This window comes from Falco punctatus, assembly GCF_963210335.1.
Source record: "Falco punctatus genome assembly, chromosome: 4".
Lineage (NCBI taxonomy): Eukaryota > Metazoa > Chordata > Aves > Falconiformes > Falconidae > Falco > Falco punctatus.
The window spans coordinates 73,657,893-73,682,597 of NC_137583.1; the positions used below are offsets into that span (position 1 = coordinate 73,657,893).

The window sequence follows — 24,705 nt, forward strand, 5'->3', positions numbered from 1 at the left end:
GTACACAGGAACCAGTTGCTCACCAACTGGTGCAAACTAAAAAAAAAAAAAAAAAAAAAATAAAAGCATCCAGAAATCTGGGAACCATAACCAGTTCCCTGTTGGCCTTGCATTTTGTTCTGAAAGGGTTCTGCTCCCTGCGAGCATGATGCCCTCTGAAATGCAGAAAAAGGAGTCAAGATTTTCATTTGCTTTGTCAGTGTAGCAACTTCTCATGCAAATTCAACAACACTGAAAGCTCAGAGCTTCTAGATTTAGGGTATACATCCTCAACACTAATTGCCCGAAATGAACAGATTTCTTCACTGAAATACATATAGCTTGTTGAAATTTTCGCCACATTGAGCTGCATATCGATTTTTCTTTTCAGTGTCCTGTGAAAAAGGTGCCAAGCCCAAAATGTTCCTCTGTCGTCATGTGATTCATGGTAGCACAGACTTACATTCACAGCTCCTGACAGTCTCCTGAGTTTTGCTTTCAGTTGCACTGCTCCAGAGTGAGGCTATCAAAAAAAGAGAGGATCGCTGCCCTAGGATTTCTCTGTACTTGCCACTGAAAGTATACTAATGCTAACTACTCATGATGATTTTTAAAACAGAAAAATTGGTGAGGTGATAGTAGAGACAAATGGATTTTGAAACTCATCCATACGCACTTCATGTAATGCTAAGTTTTGTATAACGCTATGCAAGGATGTACCATATGTCAAATTGCAGAACAGGCTCTGACACTACCAGTTTCATACAATTGAATAACAAGCATTTAAACTTCAATCATTTCAAGTGATCCAACAAGATGCTGGAATATCAGACTGTTTCCTCTGTTTTCCACAGCCAGCCATCTTAAGATGAGAGTTGCCTTAATACTCTAGATTTATCTGCTGATAATTTTTCCTTAACAGCAGTGTTAGCAGTAGTCCCACTGTTGTGCTGAATGAGCAGTTTTCTTCTTTGCCTTACTTTTCAGGAGTTCATATATTTTTCTAAGAGCATGTCATTCCTAAAGCTGTTTAGTGTATTTCAAAAGGGTAAAAGGGAAGTAAGAAGAGGAAAAACCCACCCCACCTCTTAATAGTTCAGACCTTTCTGGAATTGATAATTTCACAAAACCCAAAGAAAACTGAATTTATACATAACAGGGAAACTTACTTATTTCCATCTAATGGCAAAATGTTAAAGAAAACCCTTTCTAATACTTGCAGTTATGGTCCATAAGGACCATGAATCATTCAAACCATTTCATCTCGGGAATGTAGTATTGAGGAAATGCTCCTATTAATCTACACAGTTTTTAACTAAGAGATGAATGTGGTATTTAGGATATGTTCCTAATTCATCTAGACAGTTCTAGATCACAATCATCTCGTGAAGCTCTGATGCCTATCAATTACTACTTAGAATGACAGGAGAAAGGGCATTAGATTTTATTAGTATTTATTCTTTTTTTATAAAGAAAGTAAGAAAGGGGGAGAAATTTCAGCATAGTTTTGTACACGGGGAATTTAAAAGAAAAAAAAAAAGAATAAAGAGGTTTACATGTTTGAGAATAAAAGTTGCCAGTAAAAATGCCAGCAGTATGTAAAACAGGGACAAGTCATGGTTGTTGTGGGAAACCATAAATTTGAAATCCTTCATTCTGTGTGTTCCAAAGCAGATGTTCAGCTGCTATAAATCAGCAAAGCTCCCTGACCCTTAATTTCTTAACCACAGGATTGTGCCAAGGATTTTGTTACACTGAGTTTAGTTAAAAGAAGTAGCGCTGTTCTAGCCATTCTAAGAGCAGCTGCACCCTCTAGCGGGCAAAGAATTTTTATTCAAATACGGTAAACCAGTTAATGTCCGTGATCTGAAGCAACCACTGGTTGCATTCTTCAAAACATTTAGCTTTAGTGCGTGACTTGCACATTTACGGTCTATACAATAAGCTATACATAAGCCATAATGATGTATAAAATCCTGTGGTTTATTTTGGTGTGATGATAACATTCTGTACAGGTGAAGTAGGAATTCATCTTCTGATGAAAGAAAAGACCCATCTCAAACCAGTTCTGAAGTTACAGCAACTTGCTCACAACCTCCCTTTCCCTAAGGTTTCTCATCTGATGGGTGCTTTTCTCAGTACTGCCCAGCATCTCCTCTGAACAAATAATCATTCCCAACATGGTGGCTCCCTGTGAACCTCTTGCCCTTGCGTTTTTCCTTGTATATTCTTAAAATGTCACGATTATGTGATAATTTTGCAGATGCATTGCAGGCACAGATATGTTACAGGCCCAAGGAACTCCCAGACTCTTGCGGAAATGACATCAATATGAAAGTAGATGGGACTTTAGCCACCTCTGTGAAAAGAGATGAAATACGGATTTTCATAACAGATCTGAAGGACAAAATGTCATACAGGAAGAAACAGAAGGTTCCAAGAATAAAAAAGCAATAACATTTATATTAATACTTAAGGAGACAAAATAATGGTTAAGGATAGAAAATTAAACAAAAGACAAGTGTCATTAAACATAAGTATGGTAGATGAAAAGGAGATGAGAACATAAAGAGAGGCAAACCACTGTGTCAGGCTTTTAGAAAAGAAGAATTTGAAACAGAAAACCTAAGAAAGTAAGAAAAGGAATTTAGAGAGCAAGACACTTAAATGGGCAAATGGTTTTAAGAGAATGAGGCTCCTGTCCCTTTAGTACAGACCACTTGCTGAGTATCCTCATTTTTTCCTATCAGCAATCTAAGCACTTCTTCATTCTGCATTCTTCCAACACATCACCTGCTTCAAAACAAAACGTCCCAGTAAAACTAACTTTTTGCCCAATCTCTCCAAGACAAAAAGTAAAACTAATCTAAATACCAAAATATTAATTAATATTTTATTATATTGATATATTAATATATTACAATTCAGCTTATTGAAAACAACTAATTCAGTCTTTTGTTTCAAATAACTTTTCAGTTTGAAATGTAGTTCACATTACTGAAATTGATGACTGCATATGCCTTTAAAAAATGTAACTGCATTACTAGCTCTTTTTATCTTTTCTTCTGTGCATTGTCACTGCAAGGTAAACTGCAATTAAGCAGAGGGCAGTGACCGCACAGCCCATTCATGTCGCACTAAGCTTGTCTGAGCCACTCATAACTAATAATGCCAGAGATACGATATTAGCATCACTGTGTTGTTACTTGACATTCTTAATTTAATTATATCCCTAAATAGTCTTAATAATTACAGACTTTTTTGTGCCAATTACAATGGCAATTTTTTCCTTTTTCTCCCCCCAAAATTGCAGTCCATAATCCAAAGCCATTTACAGTGAGCCATACACTGAGTGACCATACAAGGATAATGGATGTGTAAATTTTACCTGTAAGATCATTTTATCTGAAAATAACAGAAAATCTCAGCATGCTTAGGGAGAGACAAAAAGACTCTTTAAGCAATGGGAAAATGCCATGATAATTTGCAAAAAGTGAATAGATGACCATTTCTAAAATAGCCCATTTTCTATAATACTTTTTTCCATGCTTACAAGTCTTAAATGAAATGCAACAGTGAGTAGAATCATTATGTTCTGATGTAGTTTGTACCATGATTATAGGGGTATTCACTCATCTGTGTTTCTGCAAATGATGGAGTTATAGCTCCAGCAGTTTTTAACAGCTTACCTAAAACTAAACAATTGTCTATAGCATTAAGATAATACATACAGCATAGACACAAGAAAGAAGTCACTTTTAACTTGCTGTATTACCTATCACAGAAAGGTATAATTCTCCGGGAATTCCTTCCCATTCCACAAGGATATCAATCCCAAATATTAACACAATCAGGACAAACAGTAGCTTGTTTTGTCTCATTGGCAGATTCTGAGAGCAATTATCTACCAAGAAATTGTCCATTTTCCCTTTACTAGTCCAGACATATTTGTACCTGTAGGAAGTTAGGTATCCAAACAACAGCTAGGCAACTAAACACTTTTGTGATTTGGTTCAATGGCCTTGTCTAGCCCAGCACAATGTTTCACGTTCTTGGTAACATGTTTTTATATACAGACCTGATGCTGTGATTTTTGTTTTGTTGGCTGGAGGGTGGTGGGGTGGTGTAGGTAATTAAAAGGGAGTCAACAGAACAGGGGACTGTAGAAAACTTTAATTGTAATACTCAGTTCTACCTCCTCACTAACGTCAGAACAATTTAGTTAGACACCATCATGATTCCCTTTGCTGCTGAATGCACTAGAGTAGCTTGGCATTTATTAATATACTTGCTTTTCCTACCACTCAAGCCAGACAATGCATATTTAAAGACAAGTAAAATAAAGCCCTTTCAGTGTAGATGAACTTTACTCATATTTGTCTGGCAAAAATGTACAGTGTCTGTAACTTGTATTGCTGTCTGTCAATAGTTCATAGCAGTAAACCCATAAACTCTCAATTAATCCAAAGACTTTCATAAGTAGGCTTAATGCTTAAAAATACAGTAAGTAAACCAAAAGGGGCTGCACACTTACATAGTATATGATTATGGTCTTTACTTTCTTCTGTGTAAGTGGAGAACTATTCTAAGATGTTACATGCTGAAACCAACAAAATCAAGGTAAACCAAGTGAGTTTGGATTAGAGATAGAAGGGAGAGAAAGGAAGTTGCACGTTTTCCTAAAACAACCCAAAAACTACCAAACTACCCTGCACAGGGAATTAACAGCATTTCACAAAGAAAAAGAAGAAAGTGAAAAGTGCATATTATTTAAGAGGAAAAAAGAAAACTTGCAGTTTAAAAGTGCGTGTTAAGTACAAACTAACCACATGATGGCAGTCCAACATTATAAAAAGGGGGAAAACACGTGCATTTAATAGAAACTATTTGAAATAGTTCAGCTCTGTGTATACTACTCAGAACATACTCAAGCAATGCTGTAGAGCAGTGATTTTTAACCTTCCTTGATTTGCATACCTCTAAACATTTTAAGGAGGTAAAGACCCAACAGGCAGAGGTCTTTATCTTCCATTATCTTCCCTTGAAGTGTGACTTTACAGTACAGTTCATACATGCCAAAGTCCACAGAAACATGATTTAAATACCACTGTTTCATAATTTTAGAAAATACTATTTCCATGTATTAGTGTGCTGATTTGCACATTCTTTGTTCAGAGTTCAAACTCCAATCCACATACATTCTGTTTCTGAGATACTGTATACACAAGCCAACATGGTATTAGACCCAAAGGAGCTCTAAGTTCTTCCTTTAGTGAACAAACCCATGAACAAATGCAGCAACCTGAAAAACGAGAAGGCCTGGTACATTCCTAAGTCCAAAGTACCAGTTTTTTTCATATGCTTCTCTCCTAATCCTTCTCTTTAGTTTCTTCCTCACTAACTGCAACCCAACTACCTACATAAATTCACACAATCTTTGGTATGCATATGCAACGTATCACTGGCTTATGAACCCAAAACTTAAAAGATGATCAGTGAGAAATCGAAAGTCGTAATTGTTGACATCCAGTCTCATTCGCTTTTATTCAGTGTTGCTTGCTACAGCTGACTATACAGTTTGCCTTTTATGATTTGTATTAGTGAGGCTAATGATTTAAGTGGTATTTTCCTAATGCTTTTCCTAACCAGCACATGGCAGATTGTTCCAGTTGGCACATATGCCCAAGATTGCTTCCTTGTTCCCAGATTCAGATTTTTATTTGTCTATATTGGAGTCGGTGTGCTGTATGCCAACCAAATCAAGATGGATCAAACTGCATTACATCTTGTGTCTCTTGTTACTGTCTTTGCTTTTGTCAGTATAGTGAGTAACGCTGAAGACATGTTTCCTCATATCTGCATTCCAATTATATGGAGCAAATTAGCAATATCAGAGGTATACAATAGCCAGTAGCTGGCAAAACATTTACAAATAATTTTTACACAACACAGGGCATTAGCCTAAAGCCTCACCAATATGCGGCTATTTGTCATTCTAAGGCAGGCTAGAAATACAGATTCAATTTAACTTGCTGTTGTGACTTCTCTTGGATTCAGCTGAGACAGTTAATTTCCTTAGTAGCTGGTGCAGTGCTGTGACACGGATGTGGTTTGAGTATAATGTTGATAACAGATGTTTTTAATTGTTGCTGGATAATGTTTATACTAAGTCAAAGACTTTTCAGTTTCTCAGGCCTTGCCAGTGAGAGCACTGGAGGGGCACAAGAAATTGGGAGAGGACGTAGCTAGGACACCTGACTTGATCTGGTCAAAGGGATATTCCATACCGTAGCATGTCATGCTCAGTATATAAACAGGGGGGAGTTGGTCAGGGCCTGCCAATGGCTGCCTGGGGACTGGTGGGGCATCAGTCAGCAGGTGGTGAGCACTTGTGTTGTCCGTTGCTTGGGTTTTTTTCTCTGTTCCCTTTGGATTTCATTCCTCTCCCCTTCTCCTTCCTTTCCATTACAATTGTTATTATTATTGTGGGGTTTCCCAATTTTATTTTGTTTTACTTATTAAATTGTTCTTACCTCAATGCTTGAGCTTTACATTCCTTCCTGATTCTCCTCCCCACCCCTCTGGGCGCTGGGCAGTGGGGAGAGCAAGTGGCTGCATAATACTTAAGTTACTGACTCAGGTTAAACCATGACAGACTTTGCAGGAGTACTAGCTGCTAGCTCACCTGTGGGTCCGTAATCACAGATGCCATGGTTGATAAGCATTCTTCCACTCTGTGATGAGAAAGTAAACCTGTTGCGGTTATTTAGAGCACACTAAACTGCAGCACTTCTGGCTCACAACTCCTGAAGTTGTGATTGAGCTTTTCCTTATACGCCTTTCAGTGTGAATACCTGTTTACACCCATGAAATCAATGGGCACTCTCCTCCTAATTAATCTTCCTTTTGACAACAGGCAAATGATAATCCAGGGCATCAGAGGTAGGTGGAGGAGTTTTTCCAGCCCTCTGGCGCCTCTGGGTGGTGCCATCCAACTCTTCTCCCATACAGCAGTGACCATTGTCCAGTTTTAGGTTCAGCATCCTTGTTTTAAAGTGCATTCTCCCCTTGTTTCTCCAGTTGTTCACTGAATTGTTTTTCCGATTGCACCCAAGCATCCATGACAATGTTTGTTTCCTTCAAACAAGCCCAGCAGCTTTCTGTCCTCCTCCTCATAAAGCCTTCCTATCAGTGCCTAATCTGAATTTCGTTGGCTTATGCTTGCATCATCACACCATTTTGTTATAAATACTTGTCTGAAATATCTCAAATGTATAATCAATACACTTTAAAATATATATACTTTGATAGTTTCCTCCTGCTCATGGGATGTTTACAATTTCAAGCCTGCTATACCTAGTATCAAACTCAAAGTACTGCATCTAGATTTGCATTTTACTGCACAATTCAAAACACACAAAAATTAACATGATGGCCTTTATTACAGTAGGTACAGAACATTAACTTGTTGTTACGATGCCTTTACTTCTAATGAAGTTATTTCCACTTGGAGTTATTCTTTATGCTAAAAATCAAGGTGTCCATTTTAAGCATTACTTATGCAAATCCAGAATCCATTCTGTTAATGAATGCTGGAGATAACTGATGGCTTGTCAATAATTATTCAGAAAATGCTTCGCTGTGCAAGTACTTGAAAATTCTTAAAAATCAAAAGTACAACCACACCATCCTCATAGGTATTTGTGGTATGACATGTCAGAAAGCTTATAAAGGCTCCGATATTGGCTATTTTCATACTTAATTCAGAATGATTGCACCTATAACAGTTTCAATATGTGCTCCATCTGCAAAAAAGTAGTTAAGCATATGATGAAGTGGGTGGACAAAATGTCACAGCTGTTTCATCTGCACACCACATGTAGAATTCCAAGTAGCATAGGCAATAGTTTCACCTAGAAAACTTTTAGATTGAAATGTTTTTTCTAAGAGAACATCCTTAATCTGGTTTTGTCAATGGTAATGATTACTACCCTTCTGAAAAATTTTGTTAAAAGCCTACGTTAATCTTCTGCACGACACTGACCACAAAACCTTCATGAAGTTCCCATTTGAATGATAATTACATTTCAGAAAAAAATGGCAACAACCTTTGATAAGAGGCATTCAGTCTCTATTTCTAAACTCTCTACTCAAAAAAAAAAAAAAAGTTATTACTAGATTAGGTAAACCAAATTTATTTTCTAAATCTGAATCCTTACAAGTTTGGGGGATGTCAACCACGTGGCTACCTTTCATTCTTTGTTCCAAACTACTGTATGAATATAGGCACTGCCAGCTAAAGAGCTCTTTCCAGAACAGTAACGATATTACGTGTATATATGCAAGCACTACACTTTATGTTAGGTTAGTGCTTCTACAAGACGCTATGCATCCAATACATAAAGTAACTTGTACTGTTATGACACTGAATTCCTGGGGATACCCCGGTATATCCAGCACAGATGCAACATCAGGAGTCTTCGCACAGACTGCTGCGTGCTGCACACTAAGCCTTAAAAGGCCATTCTCTCCAACACCGCTATCTCCTCGCAGCGCCATTCTGTTCCGCTCAACTGTTTAAAGCAGCTCCTGGGGCGGCCCGCACCGAGCGGGGCCCAAGGCAGCCGCGGTAGGGCCAAACGCCAGCGGGCGGGGGAAGGCCAAGGGCAGCTGCTAGCTGGAGGCACCGGCCGCGCACCCCGGCCGCTGACGGTGCGGGCCGCCCTGACGGTGCGGGCTGCCCCGTGTGTTCACCGCTACACCCAACGGCTGCCCCCCAACACCACACACCCCGTGAGGCCAGCGGCCGTGCCCCGCGCGGCACGCCTCCCCGCCAGGCTCCGGCACGGCACGGCACGGCAAACCGCCGCAGCGATCGGCGCCCGCTACCGCCCGCCAAAACGCCACACCCCCGCGCGCCGCTTCCTGCGCCGGCGGAAGCACCAGGGCCTGCCGGGGCAGCGGGTAGAGGCCACCGCGCATGCGCCACCCCTCGCGGTGCCCGGCGAGGCCACGCCTCCTGCGCTAGCGCCCCGCCCGGCCCCGCCCTCCCGCCCGGCCCGGCCCGGCCCGGCCCCTCCCCTGCGCAGGGGCAGCGGCTGCCAGAGCCGCCTCCGCCGCCGGGAGACGCCTCGCCCGCCCGGCCGCTGGGCCGCCGCCGCCCCGTCATGTCCGAGGCGGGCCAGGAGCTTATCCACCTGGTGTGGGGCAAAAAGGCCGGGCCCCGCGGGCTGGCCGACACCATCTTCTGCCGCTGGGCGCAAGGTACCTGCGTGCGCCGCGCCCCGGCCCCGCTCCCCGCCTGGCCCGGCCCTTCCCCTGCCTCGGTGCCCGCCCGGCCTCCTTCCCGGCGCCCTTCCCTGGCGCGTCCGGCCGCTCGGCCCACCTGCCCGGGCGGACCCGGCTCCCCCCGCCGCGCCCGCGGGCTCCCCGCCGCCGGGCCGCTGGGCGCCTGAGGGGAGGCAGGGCCCCTCCGCCCGGCCCGAGGCAGCGGCGGCCGTTCGCCTTCCCGCGCCTCCGGCAGCGCAGCGTGTGGCCCATGGGGAAAATGATGCAGCAGTTTCACTTGCTAAATAATATGGTTTTGCAGCTTGGTCGTCTTCTGCCGCAAATCTTCAACGGAACATAAAAGAGTAGGGAAGGAAATGTATTTTTAAAATATGTTTCTAGAGCATCTTGTGCCATTATTTTACATAGCTCATGGGAACATGAACATAAGTGGTTTCGTTTGGGGTGGTTTTTTGGCAGGAATGTGGGAGTCACGGATAAACAGCAAAAGGGGGGACAGGCTTGGGACAGATTCACAGGGCGTTTTTAAACAGGTTCTTTGGCAATTGAAGCAGGTGTATACCATCTTCAGCATGGTATCTTAAGAGGTAAAACAACAATAACCTTTGAACCTGGTGCATTTCTAAGATGTTTATTCTGCATTTAAATTACTCAGCCTACACATAGGTTCTTCTTGACAGAGACTTACTGGTATTCTTTCAAAACTGCAGTTGCAAGGTGTAGTACAGAGACTTTCCGATAAAAATGATATGCAAGTAATCAGTCTGTGTAGCTGTCCTGGCTGAAAGAAGGGAATAATAGCCTTGTCTGTAACTTACTATGGCCATTGAAGAGTTCCAGTAATGAAGATCATAATAAAACCACTGCTAATATGATAGTAGAATTTATAGATTTAAAACAAAATTAATGTGTTCAGGTCTGAGGGTAAAATTGGCTGAAACAAAAGGATGTTCTTAGTGTTCTCTGTTCCTTGCTGCTCTTTTTTTTTTTCTTTTCTGTTTTTCTTAGTGTGAGTTTTGTTATCTGCATAGTTTCATTAGATGCATGTGTGATGTTGATTTGGGAGCTGCAAAGCTTCTCCCGTCACAGGACACAGAGTGCGTTGCCAGACTCTGATACCTGTTTCCCTACCTTAGTCTGTGTTCAAATAATTTAGTGAGAAATAATGGGGGGGGGGGGGGGGAAGGGGGAAGGCAAAATTCCTTCTAAGTTTTAGAATTTAACCAGAGCTAATAAGCCATTACTTTTCCTAGTGAATTGATTACTTTTATTGAAGTATAATTACTTTCTGAAATATCTCTTAAGTTTTGGTATGATGTTGTAGTTTCAGTAACAAGGTTTTTGCAAAGTCACAAAAAAGAATTGGTGTTGAAAACCTTAATTATTTCTCTAACTGGTAATGTTAGATTAATAGAATTGACATTTTCAAGATTGTTTGTATATGAAATTTTAGCAGTTTCAAAATTTATTGAAGTGTGTGTTGTAATGCTCCACACTTGTGATCCTGTGGAAGACTGATGGAAAAGGCCTCTTGTGTTCTTCGTGGCTCCTAGAAAGGAACTATTATTTCCTATCTGTCTTTAGGGAAAGTCTTGTAACTATGCTGTGTAGTATATCTGTTCCCTTCTCTATATGCTCTTTAATACAGTCAATTCTGTGAAGTAAAGCCACATGGTGATAAGTTAGTGTGTTGTTTGGGGGTTTTGTGCTGGGAATTAAAAAAAGTCAGGATTAGTCCCTTACATTGTGTAGCAGCATAATACATTTATCCAACTTTCTGTTTCTATTTTGTTGAAAAAGTTCTGCATCATTTATCTACTGTAAAGGAGTCTTGTCAACACTGACTCATCAAAATTAAAACAAACCCCAAAGATAGAATTCAAGCTTTGTTATTTCCAAACACTTCAAAGTTTAAAAGGTAGACTCCTTGTTTCACGTTATATATATAGAAAGAATCAAACAACTAGTTTGGTGTTCGGGTGGTTTTTTTGTGGGTTTGGTTTCTTTTTTTCTTTAGAGTGTAGTGCCAACACTGGTATTTATTTCCAATACTTTCTGAATGTTGTCCGGTCCTTTCTCAAGCCCTTGGGAAGTTTGAGGGCTATAATTTACATTTGGAAAGAAAAGTATAGAGTATGGAGGGTGTTGAGAAATGCAAGACTTGAACCACTCAGTTTCTCAGTAAAGACAGTGGTGTTCTAGGAATCCTCATCATGCACCAAAATCATTAACCATCAAATTCGTCTGGCCAAAACTGAAGACAGACTGATTCTCAGGCAGTTAACAGAATGGACCTACCTAATGTGGTTATGCTTTTGAAGTTAGTGATGGTAATTCCCTCAGCTTCATTTGCAACTTTAAATGTATTGTTTAGGTTCCTGACTTAACAAAGGCATGGCCACAAAGTTGTTGTTGCAGTTGTTGGGGTTTTGTGTTGTGCTTTTTTTACAGAAATGTTTTTGTTAATGACTGCAGCAGAATTTGCAGTTTGAACCTTGTGGGTACCATTTACCAGAATCCTCAAAGCTGACACAGAGGAATGTAGTGCAAAGGCTCGGTCTGCACTTCAGTGTTTCCTGGCATAGATATGATGACAAAAAAAAAGGAGTTAGGACAACTGAATGTACCCATGTTAGGAGTGGTTTTCTTCATTGATCCAAGAGACAAATTCCATTCATAAAGGCACTCATTAGATCAGCCCTAAGGCATGCAGCATCAGGTCTATGCAACTCTGGATGCCTGGCAGGTTTGAGCACAGCATCCTTTCAGAATTACCTAAGCTGTTTTTTCACTGGTCTTTGGACAGAAAAGAGCAGCTGCATGGTACTTCGTTGTCGGCTGGGGTTAAACTTGGAGTGGCTTATTGATGTCGGAGTAGCAATGCTGTCTTTATAGAAAAAATAACCACATCTTGCTGTTTTAGACAGACTGTCAAATCCTTTCTATTGTATATTAGATCTAGATGTTTATTTCATTACTTCCATAATGCAGAGTTGTCTTAAAATAGTGAATTCATTCTGGAGGATGCAAAACCTTGTGAAGCTTGCAGAGTGAAAAGTTAGGCTTTGGGGCAGGAATACAGTCTTTTGAGAGACTGTGTCATTATGAGTAAGTAACAGCCCTTTCAGCACTGTTAAACTGGAAGGAGACCAGAAGATACCATTTAATGTGGAAAAAAATGGGGTGTGAACCTGTAACTTAAGTTGTCAAGAAGATTGTATTTTCTGGCTAACAGGCATGGTGGCTACTGCGTAGAGCTGTAAGAATTTGAAATGCCCTTTAACACAATTATCTAAATAGTGAACCCTAAAACTCTTTACTACTGTCTGGGCCCAAAAAGGAATATCTGAAAAGACATTGTCCTTTCTTAAAGTAAGGCTGTGGGGCTAGTGAATCCGGATGAGGCTGACAGGCTTAAAGAAAACAAAAGGTCTTGAGGAGTGCTCACATAGAAGGCTCTTACCAGGGTACAGATTCAGAAGTTTCAGTCAAAATTCAGGAGTTTCATAGAGCTCCTTTGGGGTTTTTTGGTTTGTTTTACAAAAGCGTGAAAAAAGGCAGAAGCGTTGGAATCTTACCTTGTTTTCTGGCAGCTTGTTGCCCAGTGTAGTGGTAGCCTGCCAGGTAATTTGGATACTTTCCTCAAACTCTTCCAGGACTTCCTGGCTCTTTATCTACAACCCACTAAGTGGAGTTTTGGTGTGGTACTGCTGTAGTAAAGGCTCCTTTCTTTTTGTGTCTGTGGAAAAAGTTGTTTTGATGGTTTGGTGGTTTGTGTCCCTTCCCTGTCCCCTGTCCGTCCCTGTCCCCCCCCGAAAACTTCAGTTTTATTTCGCTATAAAGATACACTTTGAAAACCCATGCAAAAACCTATATGCAAAATGTCTGTCATTCTACAACCAGCTCTGGAGAAAGGATGAAACATTAAGATGTGCTATAAACCTTGTACTTGAATAATAATAGTTTATTCTAGTATTTTGGGATACAAAAACTGCCTGATAGAGAAAAAGTGCAGTTCCATGGTGAGAGACCAGCTCAGCAGAGAACAGTACAAAAAAAATGAATAGCGCAGCATCTTTGTAGCTAGTTTGGACCAGGGAGAGAGCAAGGGGTTTTTTCTAATGTGGTTAATGTTGCATGCTCTTCAGGCACACATACCCTTGTCTCCCTCATTCAGCTAGAGCTGGTTCTTGTGTTTGTAAAATGACAGTGTTACTAATGTCTGAAGTGTCTTGGATGTGAAAAAAAACACATTTTTTTTAGAAACACAGATGCAGGAAGGGGGTGGGATGCTCTTAATAGAAGAATGAATGGGTTTTATAGTGCTTTGGAACATGATGTGGAGTATTAGATGAAAAGCAAGAGTCAGTAACCAAGTCATACATGCATTCTGGCAAACTATGTAGAAGGGCTAAGAATTAGGTGTAAGAAAAGAAGCGTGGGCCTTGGTAAATGCTAGATTTTGGGGAAATAAAGAGAACAAAACTTTGTGTTGTGTGATAATAGTGGACAAAGGATATAAAGACAGATTTGGAAATATCTTAGTCATTATAACTCAAAATATTGGGCAATACACTACCAACAGGAATCTAGATCCATTCCCCACCCCTCAAAAGGTTAAAGCAGTACAACAGTAGTGATGTGGGGAAAATGAGGTCAATGGAGCATTTAATAGGGTTATAAATGACAAGGAAGATGAATGATAATGATACGACTTTATTTCATATAGGTAAGTGATGATAATTATACTCATGGATAAAAGGCAGGCAGGTTAATTAAAAAAAAAAGATTATTTTGGCTGCTTTACATCTAATTTACTTCTGAAATTTTATCTTGAGTGAAAGAAACGGCATGGTAGATATGATTTGTTAAGAGTGAGAGTAAGTAGAAATTAGTTTGGATCAGAGATGCTGGTCTTAGCTGGTAGCTTAAAGGGTGGCCAGGGCATTACTATTAATCATAAGGAAGAGCGTGGGGTTGATGGGTGTTTGTAGATATTGCCCAAGACGTGTTTGTTGTGGACTGCAAAAAAGGTAAGTAGGTGTGATTGCAGGCTGAGGTAGACTTGAACCCAGATGGACTTCAGACTTCTGGTTTCTGAAATTTTACCTGAGCTGACTTCAGGTTTTGTATAAGCATTGAAAAAGAGAGCAAACCCGAAAACCCTAAAGCCCATTTTTTTGCTTAACAGCTTCTAGAACCATAATGTTTGTTAAGCATTAAGCAGTATTCAGGTGAAAAGAAATTAAGTGTTCCTTTAGGTATTCTATATGTTTTTTCCTATGGTTGTGTTCTTTCAAATTCTGTGTAATAGCGATTTTGCATTGTCTGTCTCAAATTTTATCCGCTCTGGTGGATCACACTCAATTTTCTTTATTTTTAGGAAGCAATTTTGAAAAATAGGGCAGGCTTAAGCTGAGACAGTTCATGCTTTCTATGAGAAGACTGAAGAATGTGAAACAAATTCAAGATTTCTTAAGTGTGGTTTAATGGTACCACATCCAAGTATGTTGTTTATCAGCAGTGGCTAAATCATTAAGACTACTAAAAAACCCCTATTGTTGCCATGTGCTCAGATGGCATGCAGTAACACTTCAAAGTAGAGGAAGACTTACCTTTTAATATGATAAGCCTGCACGAACTAATTCAGAAAGTTTAAAGGACTGGTGATATTTCTTATTAGGGCATGTTAACAGGGGAACGAAAAGACACTAGGACAAGTATGGTTGAAGTATGGATTAATGGAGCTTCATTTGGTGGTGCTGGATCCAAGTATGTAGGCTTGATGTGCATCTGGGTTTTGGATATAAAATACGTCTTTATAATGTACTTTTGTGCATTCAGTTAAAAAAACAAACAGGTGGAGCCTTCTGTCAGAAACGGGGGAAACCCTGTGGGTTTTCTTAAGAAATACGGCTATGTAGAGGAATGAAGCTGCATTAATTAACATTGATAATATACAGCTGTGGGCTGGCTTCAGGGGCGGTGGGTTGGCTGATGTGCAGCTGTGGCTGGTTCTGTTAAGGGGTTGGGCAGCTAATGAAGAGGGAGCAGCTGAGGAAGAGAGGAGGAAGAAGCAGAGAGAAGAAAGAGGGAATGTGAGCCTGGGATGAGGAGCGACTAGGAGAAGGCAGTAGAAGGACTGGCATGAAGAGTGTGTTGGTATGAGATGGTAAAAGACCTTGTTGCAGCTGGATAGTTTGGAGAGTGCAGCGACAATTGGTGCCCCCTTTTGAGGACCTTCAGATTATGAGCCTGGGTGTAATGAGTGGTAACAGCAGTGGTGGCTGTGCCAGGGGGATGTTTGAAGTTTTGAGTGGTGACGGTGGTGCCCAGTGTAGTGGAGACAGGTGGGGATAGCCTGTGATCCAGATCACGTTGAGATAGGCGGGAAGAGCCTGGGGATCTGGATCAGACACCGGTAAAGGTGAGCCGTTGGGAACAAAGAGGAGGAAGCCTGATAGTTTGGAGATTGCTGCGACATGGCTACATTGATCCATCTTAAGAAAAAAATCTTCACACTGTTGTTGAACAACTTTCTGTAATTTCTGTGATGAAATATGGCCTACAGAACATGCAGCAGTCGTCTGTTGTGCCGCTTGGGATGATGTACCTGTCATGCAGTAGTGTGGCAGTCTGCACCAGGGCGATGCATTTCCCCAGTTCAAATTCACATCCAGGGGTTAGCAATGCCTTTGGTATGGCAGCATGTAATGATACACAGTTCAGAAAAGGAGAAATTGTGGGCAAGAAGCATTGATTATTTTTTTTTTTCTGCTGAGACTGACACTGCTGTGAAAATACGCATGTATCCCCTTTCTCCCTGCCCCCACTAGCTTGTGCTTGCTGGTTGGTTGCTGACTACAGTTGTGTAGTTTCTGGATTACACTGAACTAGAGTCACTTTAGCACAATCTTCTCAGCACTTAAAAAAATAATGCAAAATATTGCTGTGAGTAACCTGCCATGTGTCAGCTTCATCAAGGTATATGCATTTATCCATGAGATGTGCAAGCTGTGAATCATCATATCTTGAAGAAACTTTAAGGACGAGGTGGTAACAAACAATTCTGCAGTAATTAAAGCATTTGCTGTATTACATGTAATTCTGAAATACAAATACATTAAAGATGGAAGGAGAAAATAGGGGATCTTGCATCTCGGTAAATAATAGCGTTCTTTCACAAAAGATACACTATAAGAGGCTTGTTTCAGTGGTTACAAGTGAATATTTGAGTTATTCAGCATATTTCAGGCTTAATAGTAAGCACTGATAGGCCAAAAATGAGATCAATGGGAGGCATAGGAAATGTATTATGCATGTTCAGCAAAGGTTCAAAGGTAACTTCTTTTTTAGATGCGAGACAAAATATTATCACTTAGACATGAGATTAAATTGACTTCTAAGAAATAAACCAAAATAAAATAAAAACTATGGTTTAAACATGCAGCCACGTGCTCTAGTGACAGGTTTACTGTTAAAAATCCTTTAAAACCCCAGCTGTTGGCCTTTCATGGTCATGATTTCATTGCTGAGCTAAATAATTCATTTCTGTGCTTTGACCTGTATTCATGACAGTTTTTTTTCTTCAGAGAGTTTAAGCACATTCTGTTGCATTATCATAGGAAAAAAAAATCTTAAACTTACCTACTCTTTAAAGGTGAATAAATCATGTCATTTCTGTTAGGGAAGGAGTATATGTAAACATGTGCTTGTTTACATATTTCACTAAATACAGTCTTACTTCATTTGACAGGATTTGTCTTTAGTGAATCTGAATCAACTGCATTAGAACAATTTGAAGGTGGCCCTTGTGCAGTGATTGCACCTGTACAGGTAAGGTGCATTTCTTACAGTAATGGTTCAAAATTAGTAAGCCCAGATTTTGTTCTTTTGTCTATATATGTGGAACTAAAATATTAAAAAAAAATTGCAGATCAGTTATATATTGATGTCAAAATTAGTGTGGAGGAGAGAAAAAACCTCAGTAAAAATGCAGAGATAGGCTGATTTTGACCTGTAATTTTACAGAAGTAACTTGATTAAATGCAGAAGGTTGATCCAAGCAGAGGTAAGTTTGAAGTGGGGAATGCAGAATAAAGGAAAGAAGTAAAAGATCAGATATAAATGCAATCATAATCCTTTCTTGTCTCTCAAATTCCATGTCCTTGAGAAGTGTAATATCTGTATCACAATAGCTGCTTTAGCTAACTGTATTGGAAATATTTGAAGTAATCAATTTTCAAACCTAACAAGGTTTGCTGAGAAAAGGAGAAACGTTACACTTTCGAAGTCCTAGTTAGCAGAATAATTAAAGTATGTCAAGTAACCATATTTTATTCTGGATATGTGCTTAGGATTTCACTTGTGCTTTGGATACACTCAACCAAGTGTGATTGTAATTTTTTTGTTTTCTTACTCCATTGTATCTTGTAGGCTATGTGCATGCTCTTTGAAATACTGTTTCTGGGGCCATGCTGACTGCTGTCTAGATACATGACCTGTAGGCTGCATCTGTTCCGCTACAGCAGTTTGTTCAGTCTGCAACTGCTTTTCATTCTCTTAGGAGCACCCCATAGAGGCAGTCAGACGTTGTCATGGGCCACATTACTTTTTCTGTTAAACTGCTCTTGCCTTGTCTTACACACAGATAAAGTTCTGTTTATGCCTAGGTATGAGTTGAGGCGTTGCCCACTGATAGAGTACCTACTAAAGTTACGTAGCAGAGTTAATCTGACCATGAACTGGAAGGTATCTGGGTCAGACAAGTGACGTTGTGGAATTGTTTGCATCTCTGGTGTGTGTAATGTGGTAGTCATAAAACCTCTGTTATGGTTACTTCAAGACACTCTAAATGCTGTTCCTACCAAAAGACTTGTACCACAGGAAGGAGTGCCACTTGTTTAGATTGTAAACAATCAATAGAAAAATATTTTATTATGAATTACACTCTAACATAGTTCTGTGATCTTAAAACCAGATGTAGAGTGTCTGGTCTCTGATGTTAGAATTACAAGTCTTTTATTTGGGGGGAATGGAGAGAGTAAAGAACAGGACCAGCTAGCTCCTTAAAGGCAGTGCCAAGTCTTTACCATATGAAATGTTCTTCTAGGCAGTGGTTTTCCAGTTTTATATGTAGTTCAACTTCTTTGAAATTAAGTAGTTAAAACATGTTTAAAGGTGAGCTGAGTCCCAGCTAGGGAAGGAAGAAGGGATCAAGGAGACCTTGCAGTGCCTAGTGCTGCTGTGAGTTACTAAAAGGTGTGCAAAACATCTGTGGGGAGAGAACAGGGTGAGTCTGTCAAGGAAGAAGTGAAAGTTGAAACAGCTGTTTTTAAGGTGCTGCCTTAAGATGCCTGGAACAGCATCTAATACAGTAGTTAGACAGGAGTCTGCTTCCCAAAGATTGTTGACTTAAAGCATGTCTTTTTTTAACTGCAACATTAGTGTTAATGGAAAACAAAACAAAGATAAGGAGACACGTAGGTTTTCTTTATTCTGCTCTGCAAATTATGACTTGCAATGGTTAAGAGAAGGTGGGCTTTTTAACTACTACAGGAGTTTCTCTGTGGGACTGGAGTTGTCTTGTGCTACTCTTCAGTTATGTTGCAAAATATTTGTGCCTCCATTGCTGTAGTCCTGTGAGTTTGGAGATGTTTATGTAAATATGCAGCCTGTGTGTTTGAAGTGTACTTAAGGTTCAAACTCAATAATGGTGAACATAGGTGTATGAGGTCGTCTTTGTAGTTAGTTTGAATGGGAAAAGTCAGTAAACAGTGCAGGCTCAGGGTCTCTTATTGAATGATGAGCAGCTTGAAACCCTTCTAATAACATGCAAAAATGCTTTGGTATAGAGCTTGTGACATAATGTAAAAGTTAACATTGTTTTGTATTTTATTGTTATTTTATGCTTCGATAACAAAGGCATTCCTTTTGAAGAGGCTTTTTACCAGCGAAAAGTCTACTTGGAGAGACTGTCCAGGTACTGAGACATCTTCTTTAATCTTTATTTTTTCTGGTTTAATAATTTGTAAAGCATATCCTGGTACAAAGACTGTGAAGTATTTTGCACTTTCTTTTTGTTTAAGTGTGCTAGCGTGCCATTTTATGAAGCATACAGTGTGTATACTTGCTAAACTCCCATTTTTGAGGTCTATGCCTGTCTATAGTACTTCTGTGTTTTATAAATATTGAAATCTAGTATTAGGAAAGGGAATGGATTAGAAATAATACTAAAATCCATTTTTCTAAAGACAGCTTTATAATTATTTGGTCCAGTATAGTCAAACAGCAATTAGCATTAATAATTAATAGAAGTAATTAACTCAATTATTTAGATAACATTAATGTATAAAAAAGATACTAGTAGCTTATATAAGATAGATTAGCAGCAGTTGAACTCATGTAGGTTTCTGATCTTTTAGAGGAGGAGCAGAAGAACCTTCTCTGTCATACATTATGTGATATTTTGGAAATGGCTTGCTCTGATAATTCCGAGTCATACTCTCTGGCAACATGGATAAGAGGAAAAACAACTGAAGAAACTGCTAGTATTTCTGAAGGTCCTGCGGAATCTAGTCGCCAAGAGGAACAACCTTGTAAGATGTATTTCTATACTAAATTACCCATCACTTAGTGAAGTATTACGTAGGGTTTTTTTGAGGGGCCACTGCTTTTTATTATTATATGGTTGTGATTTTTGCCTTGGTGATTGTGTTAGCAACAGATGGGGTTTTGTCTGTTGTAATTAGAGGTATTGATCCTTTTTGTTGAATGTGCTGTCTATCACTGGAGTTCTAACATACGTGTTCCTCTTGAATCTGAGCAACTTTCATAATCTTTAAAATTTTATTTTGTAATTTATTAGAACCTGCTGTGTCTTTAATTTGGAAAAATCCACATACTTCCTAACGCTGGAGAGTATTTTAACTTGTCACTTGTTGCTGTATTTCAGAAGAGCTTTTGTAGGAAATTCTGCAGTGCTTTATCTGTTCTAAAATATTCTGGATCCCCTGTTACAGACAGGTAGCCTTTTTCTCTTTGTTTGATTCTATGCAGTACCAAAACAACTTAATCAAATCAACTTATAGTAGATCAACAGAATTTTTTTTGTAGGTGAGAATTTTGTGGTTACCTGCTTTTTGCAAATTTCTTGATTCTTTCAGTAGTTACTGACATCAAGGATCTGGTCAACATCATTGCTGCACTAAAATATTGCATCCAGTCATATCTAACTGCTGTGGAGTCAGTGACATGGAAAGTTTTATCTGTGCATACATGATTATAGAGATGTATATTTATTAATCTTTTAATGGGAGATATCTAACTTGTTAAAAGATAAGCTTCTCTTTCTTTTAGTTTTTGTTCCCAATGTGTCCCTTAAGAAGTATGAAAAACTTCACATGAGAACATGCTTATAAAGGTGCCATCTTTTGATGGAAGGAATATGTTATTCGGCAGTTTGTGGCATAACTACAAAGTAAGAATTGTACAAGTAGATTTTTATACATGCGCAGCTTGCTGTAGCAATTAGTAGTGCTGGAGCTCTTTGATACAAGCAGTCTTCGTCTGCTTCTATCAATATGCTCTGTGTGCTTTAGAAGGCTCAAACAATAATTGGAAGTGTAACTTAACTGAAAAAGCATAAGGTCACTACATAAGAGTTCCAAAGTGAGCAATTTTTCTTTTAATTAAGAAAAAGTACTGTCCAGAAAGTTTTATCTACAACATTTCTGTTTAAAAAAAATAATAAAACCCCTGTCTTCCTTTACAAGATAAGGCAGTGTTAACCTCTGAAATTACTAATTTCTGTGGATTTTTCCATTGTCTCTGAAGCTCTTGCTAATATTATGAAGGGTCCTTTGAAGAAAAAGTAAAGCAGAACCTAGCTATCAATAGGCTTTTACTGCCCTGTTTATTAATATTGCCTTATTCTAAAGAACTTTTAATTGTAGAAAATGTTCAGCAGAAAGTCTTTTTAAACACACACTCAATAATTACTCCCAAACACTGATACTTAATGAACTAATCCATTCTGTTATGTATCTACACTTTTCATATTTCTGTACAAGCCTACAAGTTCTGCCTGATTATCCTTAATACCATGGAATGCTCTTAGGAAGAGCAGGATACGTTTACCATGAACAATCTGCTTTTGTCACGAGCAACATTAGTCTCTTTCACTGTTCATATTCTATGTTCCCTGCTAGACACTGAATATACCTCTTGTATGTACTCTATAGTTCAAACAGTATTTTGCCTTGTATGTATAATGCAATACACTTCCTGACTGAAGGCATATTTGTTAGGTTTGTTGATTGGGTTGTTTGGGTTTTTTTTATGTCCTGCTATTTAACTATAGACCAGTTTCTTGCCTGGTTAGGCTTGGGGCAAAGATGAGGAGAAGGTATTGTCAATAATGCAGTGTTCTGTTACTGCAAGGGCAAAGGAATACATTTATTTCTTGGTTGCTGTAATCAAAAATAGAAACAGGCATTGTCATAGTTGGTAGGATATGTGTGATAAGATACGTGTGTGGAGGAGTATTACAGATACAATTCCATGTGGCAGGCTGCTGCTATTTGGGAACAGAGTATGGGAATATATTTATTTTAAAACCATGAAATACTATTAGACACAGCACGATGAGAGTATCATTTTAAAAGAGTTTCTATAGAATTGTATTTCTCATACAGCCTCATGCTCTATTCTGTTTGTTCTTTTCCTCTCCACTAAGCACTGTCTTTGTTTAGCCATGTTTGGTTTGTGTATAGCTACGCTTCTCTTTAGGATTTCTACTTCTTTCCCTTTGTTTCAAATAGTCGTTCTCTTACTATTTCACTCTGTCCTGTAGTAACAGAATGAAACTGCCTGTCATCCTGTTGTGTGAACAAAAGGTGGATTCGAGCACTTAGTGAATGCAATAGCATTTTTCATCTGCTTTTGTGGTGTATACCAGTGACTTGTTGGCCATGCATTGGCTATAGTAGTGGAAGTTCCCATGTTCAAAGATTGCTTTATATGATTTAGTCCCTCTAACTTTCTGCGTACAAAAATATATGTTCTTGGAGTAGGGTTAGTTCCTGTAGCATTTTCTGCAATATAGATTAATTGTTTGATATTTTTAAAAAAATTATTAAAAATAAATTTTCTTAAGTCTAGTTTTGATCTTGGTAACCTAGTTTTAGCAATTCCTTGTAGTTTTTCAAAAGATGAAAACTAATGCTCTTAAGACTACTGCTGTCTTATTTCTGAAGTAGAAAATGAAAGTATTCTATTGATGGGAATCACTTGTATTTGCATGTAGGCAAATCTAGTGCATCTTCCAAAATACAGTCAGAAAGGGCATAAAAAGTCCTTTCTGGAATTTTTGTGGGAAGAATGATCAGTAGTATTAGCCCTAATGGCTTCAAGTCTTTAATTATATGCAGGAAAACTTGGTAGATAGATGATCAGACATTATTTAAATATTCAGTATTAAATGGCCCTTATCAGAAAGCAGATCTATCTGGGTTGTATTTGTTTTATTATTCTACTAGCAGGAAGATAAAGTCCTTATGGACATAGACAGAACTTAAAACTGCTACAGTCTTAATAATTGAATGTCTATAGAATTTGATAATTGCACAACTGGCAAGTATAACTTTCTGTTGGTAAAAGAAAATTTTATAAGTTCATTTCATCTTCTTGATTAGGAAATGTTGTGCGGGGAACAAAGGTATAAAGCCTGTGTTGAACTTGGGAAGACACTAATGCTGTATTTTTTTCTGTCTTGGATGTGACACTTACTTGAAAGGCTGTTTATCCATTATTAAAGGACAACTGAGAGAATTTATTTGAAAACAGGATGTGTAATACTACAGAATAATTCTACTTTTGTTTGTAATAAATAAGCATTAAGGGGAGAGGATGGGGACGGGGACACACACAAATGACACAAACCCCCAAAATTTCAGTAACAGAAATGTATATTTGAAGAAAAAATACAGCTTACCTACGTTGATAAAGTGATCCAAATAATCATGCTTGCTTTTCTAGGAAATAATACTACTTGTTGACCTGCAAAATTATATCTAGAGTATGCATATGCCTGATGACTTTGTGACAGCCACATTTGGTACAAAATCAACAGCTTAGTATTTGACAAAATATTTTCAAGGCTACACACTCTAGTAGCTTTGTGCTTTTAATAAATTGATTAGCCCAAACAGAAATGTTTTCACTAATTGGTATAGTGGATTCTTAATGTTGTGGTAAATTAGTTTATACTAATCAGCTAAAAAATCTAAATGCCAAGGGAGGATTAAAAATCAAAAATATAATTAAAGCTTGAAAGTATACTAGCTTGCTGTGTGTATCTTGTGTCATTTTTTTGCCATGTGTAGTGCTGAAAAGTGTCTCTTGTGTATAGCTGCCTTGGCTGTCGAAGAGCTTGGCTTTGAGCGATTTCATGCATTAATTCAGTAAGTAATATGTTGGAACATTTAAAATACAGTATTTTGAAGTTACAGTGATCTTCACAGCCCTGAAAGGGGTATGTTGAGGAACTTTTTGTGTGTTATACATCAGGTTAAACTTAGGCTTCAAGTTCTGGTTTGGGGATTTTGGTGGCTTTTCTTTGCATTTTATCATTTAAAATAGAATATTATTTTGAGCATGAGCATTAGGCTTTAAAATAAAACTGGAGCAATGTAATGTGCGAAATTGGCCAAATTTTGTATTTCAAGTATATGAACACAGCTAATTAAGATTCACATTTAAGTTAAATGTTAATCCTCAATGTTTATACACAGTCTTCAGAGGTGATTCTATCTGAAATACTTGTGACACATCTACTAGAAAAACAAGTAATCTAGTCATTTTTCCTGATTTGAGACGTTGTAAGAAACATCTATAAAAATGTTTCATATACAAGGCTGATTTTTTGTTTCATACTTCAAATATTGTTCTCTTGCTGGGGTGTAAATACAGAGCTTACAGTTCCAGTGAGTTTACCTTTAAAGGTAACAGCCTTTTATTTTCACATTGTAATCGTTATATAGATAAATCCTCAAAGAGGATATAAAGAGCAACAGAATTGCAAAAAACACTTGAGGTGGAAAATGTTTCTAATTGGAACTGAAATAACTACTGCTTGTTGTATCAGTAGTAATTATAGTTTCCTTTTTAAACCCATTGTCATGTGAGGAAAGAAGAAAGAGGAGAATATAAAATTTTTGTAAGCTTATTTGATCAAAACACTAATTTTCTGCCCTTCCCCTCCCTCCAGCTCACCCCTTCCATCTTTGGACTCGTGGTATCAATTCCAGTTTTTCTCAGTCTTTCTCACTGGAAATGAATGCTCTGGCATATACCTTTAGAGCAAGCTGAGTAATGGATTTCAGAACTGAATTTGCCTTGCATACCTTGTATGCCACGTATACTTTATTGATAATGAAA

The 24,705-nt window shown here is 38.8% G+C and overlaps 1 protein-coding gene across 1 annotated transcript in view; it reads left to right on the forward strand.

Annotated features, from left to right (window-relative positions):
- The first annotated feature begins 8,989 nt into the window (after positions 1-8,989).
- MINDY3 (MINDY lysine 48 deubiquitinase 3) overlaps positions 8,990-24,705 on the forward strand; it is a 55,832-nt gene continuing 40,116 nt past the window's right edge. The window contains exons 1-5 of the mRNA XM_080386374.1: positions 8,990-9,243; positions 17,024-17,103; positions 19,192-19,249; positions 19,692-19,865; positions 23,678-23,729. Coding sequence (XP_080242500.1) covers positions 9,147-9,243; positions 17,024-17,103; positions 19,192-19,249; positions 19,692-19,865; positions 23,678-23,729 — 461 coding nt within the window. The 5' untranslated portion in view covers positions 8,990-9,146. The remainder of the gene's footprint in view (positions 9,244-17,023; positions 17,104-19,191; positions 19,250-19,691; positions 19,866-23,677; positions 23,730-24,705) is intronic.